Raw genomic sequence first — 15,862 nt, forward strand, 5'->3', positions numbered from 1 at the left:
CTCAGCTATTGCTTTCCATGTGGTCTTCACATTTGCATTTGTGATTATTCAAACTAGCTCCGTGTTCATTTTTGAACGAAGCTGCGCGCTGGGATTTTGAATTTTGTCGGTAATTCTCACTAAAGCCCCATCTGTTTTCTTTTAATCAGATCGCACAGGTTTTATTGGCCCCTGGGGCAAAGCAAGGTTGGATCATGCTTTTAGCGTGACCCCGTCCTGTCCTGTCCTCCACATCTGTGTGCAACAAAAACATTTCCCCTCGCTAGCGCCGCAGTCAGCGTTGGAAAATGCCGACTCACTCATTGAAACCATGAGTGGACACAAAGAGACGCTTCTTCACCTGTGCGCTCGTTCCATTTTCAAACCGAGGGCCTGGGACGCATTCACCCGAGAAGCCTCAACTCTCGCATTTCGGCACGCGTTTGCCCAAATCGTGTGTGTGTGTTTAGGACGTGGCATCTGTGTGCGAGAGGGGTCAAGTAATCCTCAACCCGTAAAATCACACGCCCATCTGCCCAATGTGTCAGCAACTTTGAAGTCGAGAGTCTTTCCCTTCCATCCCCCCCCCTAAGTGGACAGATGGAGACAAAAAAGCAAAACAAGAACAAAAATTCAGAGGGGGAAATTCACACACTCCACATTAGCCGCTTTGCATATTATGGTCATGTTTGTTTGCGCAACACACACAAAAACCTTTAGTCTGAAAACAAAACAAATTCCTCACTAGCTTGAAATTGCATATTTGCAACATTTGTAAGGTCATGATGCAGTTCAATTCGAGTCGAGTCGGTAACCTTGCTGAAGTAGTTTACTTTCTACGCGGTATGAATGGGAATAAACAACGGACACTTACATAACCCCTTTTTAGCATATGGCGCGTAATCCAGCTCGGAGCACGCAGACACATAACGTACCTTCTGCTACTTGTACATGTTTTCTTTTTTCGTGTGTGTGTTTGCTGAAGCGAGCCCAATCACGATGCCGCTGCATGCAAACATTGCTGCCATGTCATGTAAAAGCACTCCAAAGATGCGTCCAAAGGATTATTTCAGGGATCGTTAAAACACACGAGTGATTCCGCGCTTAATCCCGCTGGGGTTTCGAAAGAGACCTGGCAAAGCTGCAAGGCCAGCGGGATGTGAGAACAACCCTGTTAAAAGAATGGGAAAATGAGATTTAAAAAAAAAAAAAGATCATTTAAATAACCACTACATCTACGAAGCGAGCGTGCATGTATTTTTTATTTTTTTTTACAGTTTGTTCCTTATTTATTTATTTCATTTTATTATTTGTAGTTGTAGTATTTTTGATTTGCTCTTTTGTCCAGTTGTACTAACCTCGTGCTGTGTTCCTCTCCACAGCTTCCTCATGGTCCTGGTGTGTCTCATCTTCAGTGTCCTGTCCACAATCGAGCAATATGCCGACTTTGCCTCCGGATCTCTTTACTGGATGGTGAGTAAAAATATTGTGCTTCAAGAAACACTTCACACTTACTTTTGCTGTTCTTGGCTGTTTTTCACCACGGCTGTGTCATTACTTGCATAGGTTCCTTTTTTTTTTTTCTACGTCTGATTTCTATAAACATACCCTGGTTGTACACCACGGTACTTTTAGAAAATAAATAAAAAGATATATAAAGCCGGATGTGATTGTAAATATGACATGTAGTACCTGCTCTTAGCCACACGGTGGCAGTGGAAGCTCTCGAGTGGCGAGTGACTACTTGTTCGGCCAATTTTGCTTTTGAATACGACGGGTCATTAGTTTCTCGTTATGGTTTTCATATTCACAACGGAATAGGTAACTACGATGTAGCCTACAACAAAAATGAGTTTGACACCTCGTGGGTACGTGCATGATTAACATGAGAACGACATTACAAAGTGACGTGGCTCCACCAAAGTGTTGGAAACTGTTAAAAATGTCTTTGTTAATATAGGCCCATCCTCGGGGGGGGCTATTAAGGCTGTTTAATGACGCAATCAATCGAGATCTTACAACAGGTGGAAGGACGTGAAGGCTGCTGGCTTGGAAACTCTTCAAAGAGCTTGCATCATCCTTTTTTTTTTTGCCAGCACACTGGGAATATAAAGTATAAATACACATGCAGCTACTGCGCCCACACACACACACACGCATGCACACACAGTTTATGTACCACCTCCCGAGTTGTACGTGGGGGCCAGCCAAAGGACAGGATTGAACGCCGTGTTCCGTAAACTTTTGGCCAGTGCCCTTCGACGACCTTCTGTCGTGGTTATTCATTTATTTATAACCGAGAAGAGCCAAATCAAGCAGAGTATTGTACACATGTACCTTCCCGTCTTGCTTTCTTTCTGATTTCAAACATTGACATTTTGGAGTAAATTAAAACAAGATTATACTATAATTTATTTTCTGCAGATTTGTTACATTTTTGCTGAAAGAAAAAGTGACTAGTCCTTATTCCATTTCTCCCCCTCATGTCCCCGAGTCCTTAAAATGTACTCTTTAGTTGGCCACCCTGCGCCAATTTTATTCCCCCATATCGTGTCATAAAAGCCGATAAGATAAACGATTAATCGACCATGTGTGTAAATAGGGGCGCGGCCAAGTATTGCGCCGGTGATGATTGGCGGCCGTGGCTAAACTTAGAAAGTTCAGGGTCTGCTGTCATGCGTGAAGCACAGGCTGCTTGTTTTGGATGGCACAGAAGAGGGTGGGGGGTAGGGGGGTGGGGGTCATTGGTCCTTGAGGATGTTTGGCCTTGGGCGCAGCTGCCAAAGTAAAGCAAAGCTAGCCATGGGCAGGAGGCACACACACACACACACACACACACACGTGCGCACACACACACACACAACGGTGTAATGAAGTAGCTCATCTGTATCTTGTGTGGACCAGGCAACATGTCCTCACAGTAGACAAACATCCACACAATAATGTTGCACGTCATAGGTTGGAAGACACTAAAAGGCTTTTTTATTTTAGGAACAGTTCAGACCCACTTGGCTAAATCTCCTCTCTAATCACTTTTTCTTCTAATCTGTACTTTTGTGCCTATGATCGTCATCTGGCTGTGGCAGATTACCGCTGTTTTCTGTCAACATAATATAGTTTCCACGTATCCAATACGCATATGGGAACAGCATCTGGGTGACCCATTTTATCGAATTATGACTTTAATCCTCTCGCACATTTTTTCAGAATTCGGGGGCGAACTGTATACCCTTGACTGGAAAATATAATCCAGATGTCGATATCGAAAGTACTGGAAAGGAGACGGAGTTGATATTTTGAGGGCCTGCTGGTTTTTGCTCAAATAAATTGAAGGTACATTCATGTAATCTGAAAATAAATAAATAAGTCATTTCCAAAATGCATTTCCGCATAAACATTATTTTAGAATTTATTATAATGATGAAAATCTCAATGAGGATGCATTACCTAATTATTTTAACATTTAACCCCATACTTTTTTTTTTTCCCCCGAAAAAACAAATTAAGATTGCTGTGCTTTCTAATTGATTACATTCATTTTTAAAATAATAAAAAAATACTAGATATTATTAGCATGAATATGTTCTAGAATTTAAATGATTAACATTTTAAGGGTAAGCATTTCACTACCCTTAATTAACAAAATAAACCCTGAAAATTCATTAAAATCAATTACAAGAAAACTTTTAATCGGATGAGAGAATCTCCTTGTGGAAAAAACAGAGCAAAAAGAGAACAACTTTGGTCCTGTGTTTGCACGACAGTATTTTAACTGTAACAACCATTTCAATTCAGTGCCATGGTCATACAGCAGAAATATAATTAAATTACAAAAACAAAAAACACAACTTGTCACTATTGGTATCTCCTCTCCATCCCAAAATGCTCACTCACATCACAGACAACCCTCAACTGTGGTTTATTGACAACTCGCTTCATTAAACTAACTTGAAGTCGTAAAGCGCCACTTAATTACTCCACTGTCTACATTTTCCGCTAATAAAAAAAAAAAAAAAAGCACGGTTGCTTCTGTCCAAATATTGCTGCCTCTGATGGACAGGCCATTGTTTTGCGGCTCCACGGTGCCGTGTTATTGCAACAGGGCTCCCGGGGATCGCGTTTCATACGAGGGGTGGCCCTTTCGCGAGTACCCGCCGGCCACCCACACGCCCCGACTCGCCGCGCGCTAGCTAAATATTATGCATACTCGGCGACCACACCATCTGTATTGTGTTATATTGTATTGTATCTCTATCGGGCCCACTCAATTAAGTCACACATCATGATTTTTTTTGTTTTTCCAAAGTGTGCCACAGAGTGGAACTTTGGTGGGAAACGCACCAGAGTAAAAAGTAGCTACACAGGGGGTAATTATAGCTCGCAATAGAAACAGATCTTGTGATTTCAAATGACTGCATGTCAACTTGCGGTTTCACATACAAGGGCTACTATGGGCTATATTTTTGCAGACCCACTTGACAGCTGTGATGCTTAAAGGGAGTAAAAGCAGCTGCTAGGATTGGCCAGAATTAATAATCAATTAATCTGACCACTCCCACAGCGGCGCAGCCCTCCATCTTGCAATTATTAGCAACAAAAGAATTAACTATGCTAACTATAATAATTCAAGTATGAATTCCATCATAAAGCTTTTGGCCTGAATTCAGACTGAACACGGCTTGTTATCAAGTCCCAGCTTTCCTTCGAGGTGGTCCACAGCTGGCCCGCCGCTGCCTTTTGTGTCTCTCGCACACTTGTCGCGACCTGCCGTCTTGTTGTATCCGCTTGCCGTTATCTCCACGCTAATGGAATCACGTCGCCTTGTGTGGGGCAGGAAATTGTGCTGGTGGTGTTCTTCGGCAGCGAGTACGTGGTGCGGCTGTGGTCGGCCGGCTGCCGCAGCAAATACGCCGGCCTCAGAGGACGCCTCTGCTTCATCAGGAAGCCCATCTCGATCATAGGTGCACCTGGACTTTTTTTTTTCTTTTGCCCCCATTGGCAGTGGCAGGAAGTAACAAAGTACCTTTTGTTACTAGATATTTATTTATGTATTACGTCATCATTCTCTTGTCACAGACTTGATTGTGGTCATCGCCTCCATCATTGTGCTCGCCGTGGGTTCCAATGGCCAAGTTTTCGCCACATCTGCCATCAGGTAGACCTTCTCCAATATTAGCCGTTGAGCCAAAAGACTGAGGTGTGTGGTTTTTTTTTTTTCCACAGAGGCATCCGTTTCCTGCAAATCCTGCGCATGCTACATGTGGATCGACAGGGTGGAACGTGGAGGCTCCTGGGATCGGTGGTCTTCATCCATCGGCAGGTGTGTCCGAAATAACGCAGCAGTGTCACATTTGGATCGCAATACTTACATTTTAGGGATAGAACCTCAATTTCAATGAGCGCCTGTAATGCTGCTCATTATGGTAATGCTCGCTTCGCCCACTTGTTGGTAAAGTCAAACGGCTTCACAGCGACTAATCCCGATCGGTGCACACATGCACAAAGAAGCCAGAGCAGTGCAGGCTTTATAAGGATAAAGCCGAACGCAAAGCAGATCGTCAATGGCTGAACGCTATGATTGGACCTGACGTTCAGCTCTCTTTGATGCACCACGAGAGGAGTCAAGATGGTGTGTTAAGATGGACCGTGGCCATTCCGCCCTTTGTCGGATGATCCTTTTATGAAATGATGCGCTCTGCTTAGCAGAAGTGCTTGGCACTTTTTTCCCAGCGCAGGTCCGTAGCGGCCTTATATGTAATAGTTTCGGATTTTTTATTAGTTTTTATTGCATTTGGACTATGCTGTTAATTTAGCGCAAACACTGTTTTATTTTTTATTTTTATTTATTTATGGAGCATTTGTGGAAAAATTTGCAACATAAAGTTCATTCCATTTGTGTGCAGAATAACCGCTAAATGCTGCTCCACTGTGTTTGCTTTCAAACCTGAGCGCCACTAATTATAAATATTTTTTTTTCTTTTAGGAGCTGATAACCACACTCTACATCGGCTTCCTGGGCCTGATCTTCTCATCCTACTTTGTCTACTTGGCGGAGAAGGATGCTGTGGATGAGGAGGGCAAGACGGGCTTCTCCAGCTATGCTGATGCCCTGTGGTGGGGCGTGGTAAGCAACTATGCCGCCATGTTTATCATATTTTGGGGATATTGATCAGTGGTTGTGCTACTGAGCCACACGGAAATGTAGCTAGCTAGATAGCTAGCTAATGCATCTCTGGCTGGGATCTTTTCAAAGAGGTACTTGGGCTTGGTTAACACACTTGAGCGGCCACATGACATGGACGTGGAAAAAGAAAAAAGAGAATTCTTGCGCTGAATAGCCACAACAAATTATCTGTACAATGCTCTTTCAAGTGTGGTTGTCGTTGGGGGGCAGAGTCTGACCACCCGGGTGTGTAGCGTTATTGAACCTCTTGTGTTTTTTTTTTTTTTATCCCCCCGCCCTTTTGCGCGCCGTGTTGTGATGCCCCGCTTCGCCCGGGCGCAAGGGCTCCAGTGTCCCGAACAGTTAATTAAACATTTGAATGGAAAGCGAGCCGTAATGAGAAACCTATGGCGGTCTTGTGCGGGGGATCGGGCTGCAAACAAAAGCAAGGTAATAAAGCATTCACCTTCAGGCTGCTTTCCCTCACAGAACTCTTCGAGCCGCAATATAAAGTGTCGCTTCTCTTAATCAAAACTTTAATTGCGGGATTACGGCCTTTATGTAACGAGGCTCGGAAAGGGGTCACGGCACTCCGTGCTCCCGATCGAGCTCCCCGTTTGAGCGGCGCCGCTCACAATGCTCCAAGAAGAATCGCAACAGCGGGGGAGGGTTTGCACCTTTTTTGTTTTGCTGAAACTGTAAACTGGAGAGTGATGATCTTCGGTTCCAGCAGAATGAGTTGTTAATGTGTGTGTGCTGAAAAAGAATGTCAGTGCACTGAACTTTGGTACACCCCCCCCCCCCCCCCTCCTCCTCCTCCTCCATGTGCAGGTGCGGGACACAGCTGGAGAGCAAGCCAATGCCAGGATTGGATCACATTCCCCCGTTTTCTCTCACTTTATGCTCTTGGGCCATTCAAATTTCCATTCCATGATTTCCAAAATCTGCTGTAAAAGATACCTTGTGTTGCTTCCAAGGTGAAGACAAACCGTCATCTCTCGTCTCTCCCAAGGTGACCGTGACCACGATCGGCTACGGCGACAAGATTCCCCAAACGTGGATCGGCAAGGCCATCGCGTCCTGTTTCAGCGTCTTCGCCATCTCCTTCTTTGCTCTGCCGGCTGTAAGTGTCACCCATCGTTCCCCGCCGGCGTTGTTTCGTCGCCCGCCGTGATGCGAGCGATCTTCCCGCCTCAGGGTATCCTGGGATCCGGTTTCGCCCTGAAGGTCCAGCAGAAGCAGAGACAAAAGCACTTCAATCGACAAATCCCCGCCGCGGCATCGCTCATCCAGGTAAGCGACTAGGTCGTCTCGCCGCATGGATTTGACTCAAATAGTCGAATTCTGCTTCAGACGCTTTGGCGCTGCTACGCGGCCGAGAAACCCAACGGCTGCGCGGCCACGTGGAAAATGTACGTGCTGACCCCGGAGGGCATCAGAGCGGCCGAGTTGGACAACTCCAGCCCCACCGTCAGGAAGCTCAACATATCGGTAATTTTTCATTCAGTGTTGACGAATTGGGGGGGGATGGCCAATTAATTCGCCGTTAAAACTTTATAGAGCAAATGGATCGACACTGATAAAGCCATTGTGCATCTTGATATGGCGCCACAGATAATTACTGCACGTAAAAGCAAAAGCCTCCGATTCACATAGCGTGCGACTTTGCCACATCCAATATGGCGGCCCCTGAATCGTCTGCATATTTTTAGAGCATTTTTTTTTTTTATTGTGGCAGATTTGCGCGTCTGCTAGCGTTGTTCCTTTCACAGCAGTATTATCTGTGTTGCAGCATAAAAGGGCAAGTGAAGTTCCCACAAACACACACGCACACACACACGGTCCCCCTCCTCTTGACTCCACCAGGATGACTCGACGCCTTTGTCTGTTGCGCACAAAGACTCAGTCAGTGGAGATGATGTCACCGCCGCCTTTCTCATGGGAGTAAACCTTTGTCTAGCACAACAACAACAAAACAATCTTTGTGTAGCATTGAACCCGCACCTAAAAAGCAGAGGGGGGGCTGCTGCCGAGGGAGCCCGCTTCCGCTCTTTTCTGTCGCCACGTGACACCTTTTGTCTCTCCTCCCTCCGTATTTGCCGTCCTCGCTCTTCCCCTCCTCGCATAATTGGTTTAGCGCTCGCTTCTCCTTTTCATGTTCCCTCCATCCTTTTCATTGCTATGAAATTTTCCTCCGTCACCGACTCCTTCGAAACGACTCACTCGACCTTATGCGCTCTTTCGACCTAAAGAACCATGCTTGCGTGTGTAAAGTCAGTGAGAAATTTTGAATTAGTCGGATGTTGTATAAAATCGTGGCGGTAATTAGTTACGTCGTAAAGTTAGTGAATGATCCACAAATAGATCCATTTGGGTCTCGTTTGAACAAATTCAGCCAAAACGGCAGCTTTGATCCAAAATGTCTGACGTCTTGTTCAATTTTGGGAACGTGTCCTTGAGACTGGTTTGTTGCGCGTTTCAGAAAAAAGGCCCCAAGAGGAGGCTGAAGTCGTTGCGAGGCAACGGCTCCCTCGGTGTGTCGTCGGAGCGGGCCGTGTCCATTCCCCAAATCACCTACGATCACATTGACGACTCGGCGGAGAAGAAGGACGTCTCCTTCTTCGCGGAGGAGCCCACCAACACTGTGGAAGGTATCTGCTCGACTGTTGCGCAAATGTGCACCTCCCCAACTCATTAGGGAGACATGTTGGGGAAAAAAAAAAGTCGGAATTCATAAATCAAGTATATTTATAAATAACTTCAATGTTTTTGGACACCGTAAACAGTCACAAGCATCCACTCTGTGCCAAGATGACCGCCAAGGGTCTCAGGTGTGACATCTGGACGCTATTAGTGTCCCGAAGAGGTCGGGGGGCCGTTGACCGATGCGTGTCCGTACGTGCAGTGAATTCCCCCCCTTCCGTTACGCGCGCGTGTTGTTAGCACACGTGACTCAAACGAAAAGAGCGTTTATGACTCTTAGCAAAGTGGGCTGTGTGTAAACTTCCTGTTGCTCAATGGCACACAAACGTGACCCGACACGGCAGGTTCATACTTGAGCTTTCCGTCCAAGCGTGTGACCGGGAAAAATATTGAATGTATTGAAATTATTTCTTGGAAGCAGGGAATTGAATTTAAATCAATGTGTAGATGCGTTTAATTTGTTGAGTTGATTGTTTTACCGTATTTTCCGCCCTAAAAGGCGCACCGGGTTATAAGGCGCACCTTCAATGAACGGCCCATTTTAAAACTTTGTCCATATATAAGGCGCACCGGATTATAAGGCGCATAAAATAGAAGCTATACTGCATCAAACTGAGGTTGACTAGGGTTGCGGTATGCATCCACTAGCCAATAACCAACGAGCCCTCTGTAAACAATCGCGTTTCTCAAACGATCCCCTATAAAATGATCAGAACTGACTAAAGTTCGATCTAACGCATTGGTACTACTTACCTATGTTTCCCTTCCATATCGATCCGTAGATTTACTCGAAACATTAACAGAGCAGCCTATTTTGACATGAAATAGCCTGGTACGTATAGCAGCTATCGCAATAGCATTAGCCATCCGCAAAGTCTCACGAGCCTCAGCTCGCAATCTCCCATGAGCCTCAGCAAAGTGTAAACAATCGCGTTTCTCAAACGATCTCCTATAAAATGATCGGAACTGACTAAAGTTCGATCTAACGCATTGGTACTACTTACCTATGTTTCCCTTCCATATCGATCCGTAGATTTACTCGAAACATTAACAGAGCAGCCTATTTTGACATGAAATAGCCTCGCGGGTACAACAGCTATTCGGTGACGCCCCCTGACTACAGTTGCCGTAATGCTGGGAAGCGATGCGACCTTGTAATTTACTAGTCGTACTAAAACGTACTGAAACATTTTGGCAGAGCACTGTGTACAACCAGTATGGATCAACAAATTCATCAGTTGATCCATATATAAGGCGCACTGGCCTATAAGGCGCACTGTCGGCTTTTGAGAAAATTTTAGGTTTTTAGGTGCGCCTTTTAGGGCGGAAAATACGGTACTTTAAATGAATTGTGTGTTAAGGAAAACCAATCAACATTATTTGACAAAACAATCATTTTGTTATGTTGCATAAAAAGCGGTAGCATATATTGTGACTGGTCATTTGCGTTCCCTAAAAAGATTTCCGTTCTCTCGCTCTCTCAGGACTCACTCGGATGTTCAAACAAACAGGTGAGTTGACTCGACTCGACTCGACTGCTAGCTTGAAGCTGACAAACACAACTACGGGCAGTTAAAATAAATTCAAAAAATTCTGAGAGTAAGACTATTACTTTTTTCTTGTATGTCATCTTTTCATCTGTCTTTTTCTCCTCTTGTATTCATCCTCTTTGCCATTGTCGTCTTTGTCGTAGGCTTCTTTGTTGTCTTTTTCTCAGGCAATCGTGTTTCCCTGTGTATCATCTTCTTGGTCTTCTTTTAAATCATGAGCTGGCCTGCCTCTTTCATGAGACCCAGACACCATTTTAATTAGACATGCAGGCTGGCAGCACCATTGTCCCCAAGTGGACCAAACGCTGCCAAGCAAATAGTCCAGTGTCCTGCCAGCACTGCTCGGCTATCGTGATCGGTAAACTGCTCATTGTCTGGCTCTCAATGTTTGGCCGCTCACGCAGATTCTCCGTCAGGTTTCCATGAATCGGAAAATGCCGATGGAAAAAAATGTATAATCGATGTGTTCTGTCCGCTGTCTATTTGCTTGAATTGTCTTTTTGCATTGAATGGCACCCAGGCCCTCGTCATCATTCTTGGTCGTCTTTCACTCTGAGCTGTCCTTCCTCTCCAGGTATCTTTCTTTCTTTTTTTTTTTTTTCTCCATTGTATCACTCAAAGAAGCTAGGCTGATATCGAAAATATCGCGATACAGAGATTGCGTATCGACAATATACCACTGTCACATTTTTTTTACAGCAAGAAAAAAATGCATCCCAACCTTAAGGCTTACCGGGTTTTGTTTTTTAGTGAAGTTGAGCCACGACAACAGCATGTCCATGGACATCACCCGCACTAGCAGCCTGACTGACGAACTGGACTGCATGTGTGAGGATATTCCCCTCTCTGCCATGACGGACAACGCTCAGTAAGTCACAATTGCTTTTTGTATATAAAAAAAAAAAAAAAAGTAGTTGGGGTAGTCTGAAAAGTTGCTAAAGTACAGAGCTGAAAAGAAATGGCATTGTTGATCCGCTATGACATCACTGGGTCTTGCAGACCTGGCTCGAGCCACTTGTGTTCTCCGAAATGTCATTGCGACAAAGTGACATTTTCATGGCTTCCTCCGTTCCTACGCTAACACGCTCACAAAGAATCCGCAAATAGTCTCCAGCGAAAGGTCCTTAGACAACAATTCAACTCTGTCGGCGAAAGAATAGTGCTACTGTTTGATTACTTTGAATGATTATTGCACAGCTAGCTAGCAGTGAGCGCTATGCTTTGAGAGATCATCAGGTGTGCCTTTAATTAAACCAAAAATTGTAATTTACTCACTACAAATGGACCTTTGGTCCGAACTGTAGCTTCCCCACCCTCACAGATTTGACTTCTATTCACTCCTGGCTTTGCATTTTCACTCCACTTTCTGTCCCCTCTTGGAAAGAAAAAAGCCGAGTGAAGTGTTTTTGTTCCAAGGCACCTCATGACCTTCTTCTGTTCTACACTTGCTGCTATTGTTCATATCTCTCACAAGAACCGTCTGGGTACCTAAAAAAAAGACCACATTGATGCGTCTCGAGGGACATTGCGAGCATCAGATTGCTTGTTGTTTCTCTTTGCAGTCTTTTGACCTGCCCGTTCGTGGCATCGGTCCAGGACTCTTTCTCAACTCACCACTTGAATTCCACAAGGTACTGTACTGGCTCTCATGCTATTCTTCTTCTCCTTTTCTTTACCACCACTCTGCCTCTTCCTTCCTTCCTTCCTTCCTTCTCGCCACCTTCCACCCTTTGTCCCATCATCCACCTTAGTAGGACATCATGGGAAGTTTTGACATTCCAAAAATGCTCACACGTTTTTTTTGTTTGGAATATTTGTGGCTCCAGTAGTATTTATCTTTGTAAAAGTATCACTAGAATTTCGTTTTTTAGTCGAAAAACTTGGAACGAGTTGTCTCATTGTAAATTTCAATTTGACTGACGCACAGTCACCAGTAGATGGCAGTGATGCATCGTTTGAGCTCTGATATCCGCCCAATTTGTGAGTCCATCGGGAGAAATCGTTGAACTTGATGATCAAAGAATTGAAAAAGGAGGGATGTAGCTTCCTGTTGTAACAAAAATACATTTTTTTTTATTGACAGGCATCTTTTTAATTCCCATGGCATATATGTGTCCTTGGTCCCAAAAGGCCTCAAGCAAAGCATATTGAAAACGTGGCATGTCCATTGTGACATGATTTGCGGTTGCGTGCGAGTGAGCCGGTCGGCCGGCCGGCCCTCAAGTGGGCGTTGGGAGACAGTGCGCGCTTGTGTGTTCGCGCAGTGCTCGCTAGCTCGCTCGTAAGTCAGCTTTAATGGCCCGGCTCAAACCGGAGCCGTGCGGGGCGCTCCCAAAACAGCTGCCCTGGTGTCCCGCCATCCGGGCAAGCGCTGTCATTTTGGACTCCGTATGGCGATCTCCACCCTGAACCGCCCGAGGGCGCGTCTACTACAAATCACGCACGCCAACTTTCCCCTCTGCAACTCCACCGAGAGTTCCGCTGTTTGTTTGGATTTGTTGCAGAAATGAGACTGTTACTTTGCGGCTATGTGGGAGGAGTGTTTTTTTTTCCTTTCCTCCTTTCATATGTGTGAGAAGCGTCAGCATAGTCATCAGCGGGCCTCTGAAGAGGAAGTGGTGCAGGCTAGCGTATGCGTGCAACCCTTCCCCAAAAAAAAAGAAAATTGGAGAAGGGAAGACAAAGCTTTCAAGACTCTCTCGCCACCACCCAGGAAGTTCTGCTGTGTTCTCAGCGTGTGGGTGTGAAGAGGATTACGCAGATGGAGAGTAAAGATAGCCACTTTCAGTTTGGCCTTGTGACTTTTGTTATTTTTGTCTCTTTGAGGACGACTACTTACGACACTACTACTGTGAAGTCATTTTGTATTTTGGAGCTGCCGAAATATGCAAACCCCTCAATTTCTCTTCCTTGACTGTTTGGAAAATATACATACATTTATATAAAGCCCATTTTCTTTCTTATTTTTATGGTTTTATAACCGTGCATTCATTCTATTCATTTAGATTTTTTAATATTATTATTTTTAGTATTATTATTATATATTATTATTTTATTTTAATATTTTTAATTATTAATATATTTTTGTTTGTAATTTTAATCATTTTTCTCTTCTTTACTATCATGAATTCTTCTGCTTTACATCCATTCATGATGAATTCAACTGGCCTTTTCTGTTTTATTAAAAACCCATTTTCTTCTATCAATTAAGGCATAACTAAAAGTTTTTTTTGATAATTGTTTTAGTTGATTTATTTGAACTCTTTAAATGAGCCCATGACATATATACTCCAACCGTACCGCGGCACCGAGTCGGCGTCTGTCGTCCTTCTTACCCCTCTCTTCTTTCTGTTCCATCCTCGGACCTGTAAAAGCCTACACAGCCCACCTGCAGGCAGCTCTTAATGAGTTCCCCCCTCTCTCCCGAGCTGACCGGAGATAAATAATGAAAAGGCGCGGCGGCAGCGCCACGGGAGCCACTGGAGGCAGACGCATGCATCACGGCCCCCGGGGGCCCCCTCTGCCGAGCAACTGGCGCCTTTTGTGCGCCCGTCGCTGTGAACAAATTGACTTTTTGTCTGCGGCGGCCTCTGTATGCTCGTCTTGTACACTGTACCGCCATAGCCACGGCGCGGCAGGGGGGCGGTGCCGGCATACGGCGCACAATGTGTGCGGCGGCGGCGGCGGACTCCTTTCAAACCGTCTACAAGCGTCTGCGCTACTTTGTTTTGCTGTCCAGCGCATTAAATGGCATGTGGACTAAATCAAATGATTGGCATGTCAAATTAAACATCAATCCAGATTCCAGACTCGGGATAGATGCCGCCTTGTCCCTGTGAGGTGTCCAAGCCACCTCTCTGTGATCTGACATTAGTGCTGACACCTGGATAAATACACTCCATTTTCTGGCCTGCCCTCCCCGTGGATGAAAAGTGTAGTGTGCCGCAGCCGCAGCACCTGAGCGGCCTGTTTGTACAGCGCCGACGGCGAAGGCTTCCTCCGCACTGCTTTTGGCTGGCCTCCTGCACTCTCAGGATTTCACGCCATTTGATGTGGATTTGGAGGCTGGCTGGGGGTACACGGGGGAGGAGGAGGGTTTGTTCAGGTGTGGCGACCGGTGCCGCCGCCACCCCGACCTCTGATGTTGCGTCCGTCGGCAGCCAGGTGCCAGAGCTCCGTCAGAAAGCCCCCTCTGTTGTTCCGGCCCTGGAGATGAATGGAGGGCCTGTTGACAGAGCTCGTCTGTGGGGGGGGACTGCATGGGCTCGGAAGACCACGCCCCCTCCCCTGGCAAATGTTGGCCTGTTAACCTGCTCTCGGAGCTTGAACTTTGAAGAATTGTGAGAGTCGCTGAAAAGTCAGTTTGCTACTTTGCACTATTGATGGAGACAGATGTGTTTTTTTTAGCTCAACTGGTTCCTCCTCGCTCGCGTGTCTGTCGCATTGCTGGCTGATGTAATTTTCCAGTGCTGTTAATAGGAGCCCATATAGAGCAGTTTATAGTGCGAGACCTCCTCAGATGGGTCACGGCAGTAAATGGGACTATTAACCCCCCCCCCCCCCCCTCTTCTCTGGTGCTGAAAGGCCACAGTCTTTATATGCGGCAAATGTACATGTGCTGTAAAAGTCTCGTTCTGAGCACGCCTGCCATTTTTAAAGCTCATTTTCTGGCCAGTATCAAAAGCGGAGGTCGCCAAGTCAAATGGGGGAGCTGCAGGGGTCCAAAGTTGCAAGAAAATAAATAAATAAATAGATGAATACAAAATTTGGTGCGGTAACTAAATTTTAAACAGTGATTAAAAGGCGCTCTGTTTATTTTGTATTATACGAGCTCAGTCTGCACACCAAGCAAATCGGTACATTATAAAAAGGACATATAATTACATTTTTTAAATAATTTGTTTTAGTCAATCAATATTTGCGAGCAACAAATGGAAGGCGTTGCGCAAACAGCCGTTGAAGTGAAATGAAATTCAGCTGCGCATTGGGACAGCATCTTTTTCCCCAATCTATAGTATTTTTTTTAGTATTTTAGTATTCAATAACATTTAATTTAAAAATCTATTAAGTAACATCACCTATAAATGGATGAATGGTGAGCGTGGAAGACGCGGACTTCCTTTTATGACCAGCAGGATGCGCTGTTGCAACATCACTCTGTTACCTCTGAGCTCCTCACTTGACGCTTTTGTTTTTGTTCTAAAATCAAGATGCCATCATCCCTGCTCTCATTTCCACCCAGAGCGCGAAGGATATGTTAAGTGTAGTGTTTAGATTAAGTGGAAATGTCCTTGTAGAGTTTTTTTTTTTTTCTCTTTTATTCCTCCTCTTTCAATTTCCTCCCTGACTTTTGGTGTCCAAAGTCAGGCGTGTCTTGGCGATCTCACACCAAGCATTAGCGAGCGACGTGGCTCCGCTCATTGTCATATTTTCTAGCCCACTTTTCCATCCTGCTGTGCGGAGGAAG

The 15,862-nt window shown here is 45.2% G+C and overlaps 1 protein-coding gene and 1 long non-coding RNA gene across 6 annotated transcripts in view; one reads left to right on the plus strand and one right to left on the minus strand.

Annotated features, from left to right (window-relative positions):
- Window positions 1–15,862, plus strand: part of kcnq1.2 (potassium voltage-gated channel, KQT-like subfamily, member 1.2) — an 82,200-nt gene that overhangs the window by 5,029 nt on the left and 61,309 nt on the right. For 2 of the 5 annotated variants that reach the window (XM_037254212.1, XM_037254211.1), the window contains 13 exons: window positions 1,362–1,452; window positions 4,814–4,940; window positions 5,056–5,134; window positions 5,203–5,299; window positions 5,963–6,103; window positions 7,155–7,265; window positions 7,340–7,435; window positions 7,496–7,633; window positions 8,625–8,793; window positions 10,330–10,356; window positions 10,916–10,969; window positions 11,146–11,263; window positions 11,958–12,026. In XM_037254212.1, the coding sequence (XP_037110107.1) occupies window positions 1,362–1,452; window positions 4,814–4,940; window positions 5,056–5,134; window positions 5,203–5,299; window positions 5,963–6,103; window positions 7,155–7,265; window positions 7,340–7,435; window positions 7,496–7,633; window positions 8,625–8,793; window positions 10,330–10,356; window positions 10,916–10,969; window positions 11,146–11,263; window positions 11,958–12,026 (1,317 nt within the window). The remainder of the gene's footprint in view (window positions 1–1,361; window positions 1,453–4,813; window positions 4,941–5,055; window positions 5,135–5,202; window positions 5,300–5,962; window positions 6,104–7,154; window positions 7,266–7,339; window positions 7,436–7,495; window positions 7,634–8,624; window positions 8,794–10,329; window positions 10,357–10,915; window positions 10,970–11,145; window positions 11,264–11,957; window positions 12,027–15,862) is intronic. The other 3 variants (XM_037254214.1, XM_037254213.1, XM_037254215.1) reach the window with 3 other exon arrangements.
- Window positions 934–1,529, minus strand: LOC119124353. The gene is made up of 2 exons (XR_005098257.1): window positions 1,338–1,529; window positions 934–1,150 (listed from the first exon to the last, which is right to left on the minus strand). It is a non-coding gene; the product is annotated as an uncharacterized LOC119124353 (long non-coding RNA).

The sequence above is a fragment of the Syngnathus acus genome, chromosome 6 (genome assembly GCF_901709675.1).
Source record: "Syngnathus acus chromosome 6, fSynAcu1.2, whole genome shotgun sequence".
NCBI classification, from domain to species: domain Eukaryota; kingdom Metazoa; phylum Chordata; class Actinopteri; order Syngnathiformes; family Syngnathidae; genus Syngnathus; species Syngnathus acus.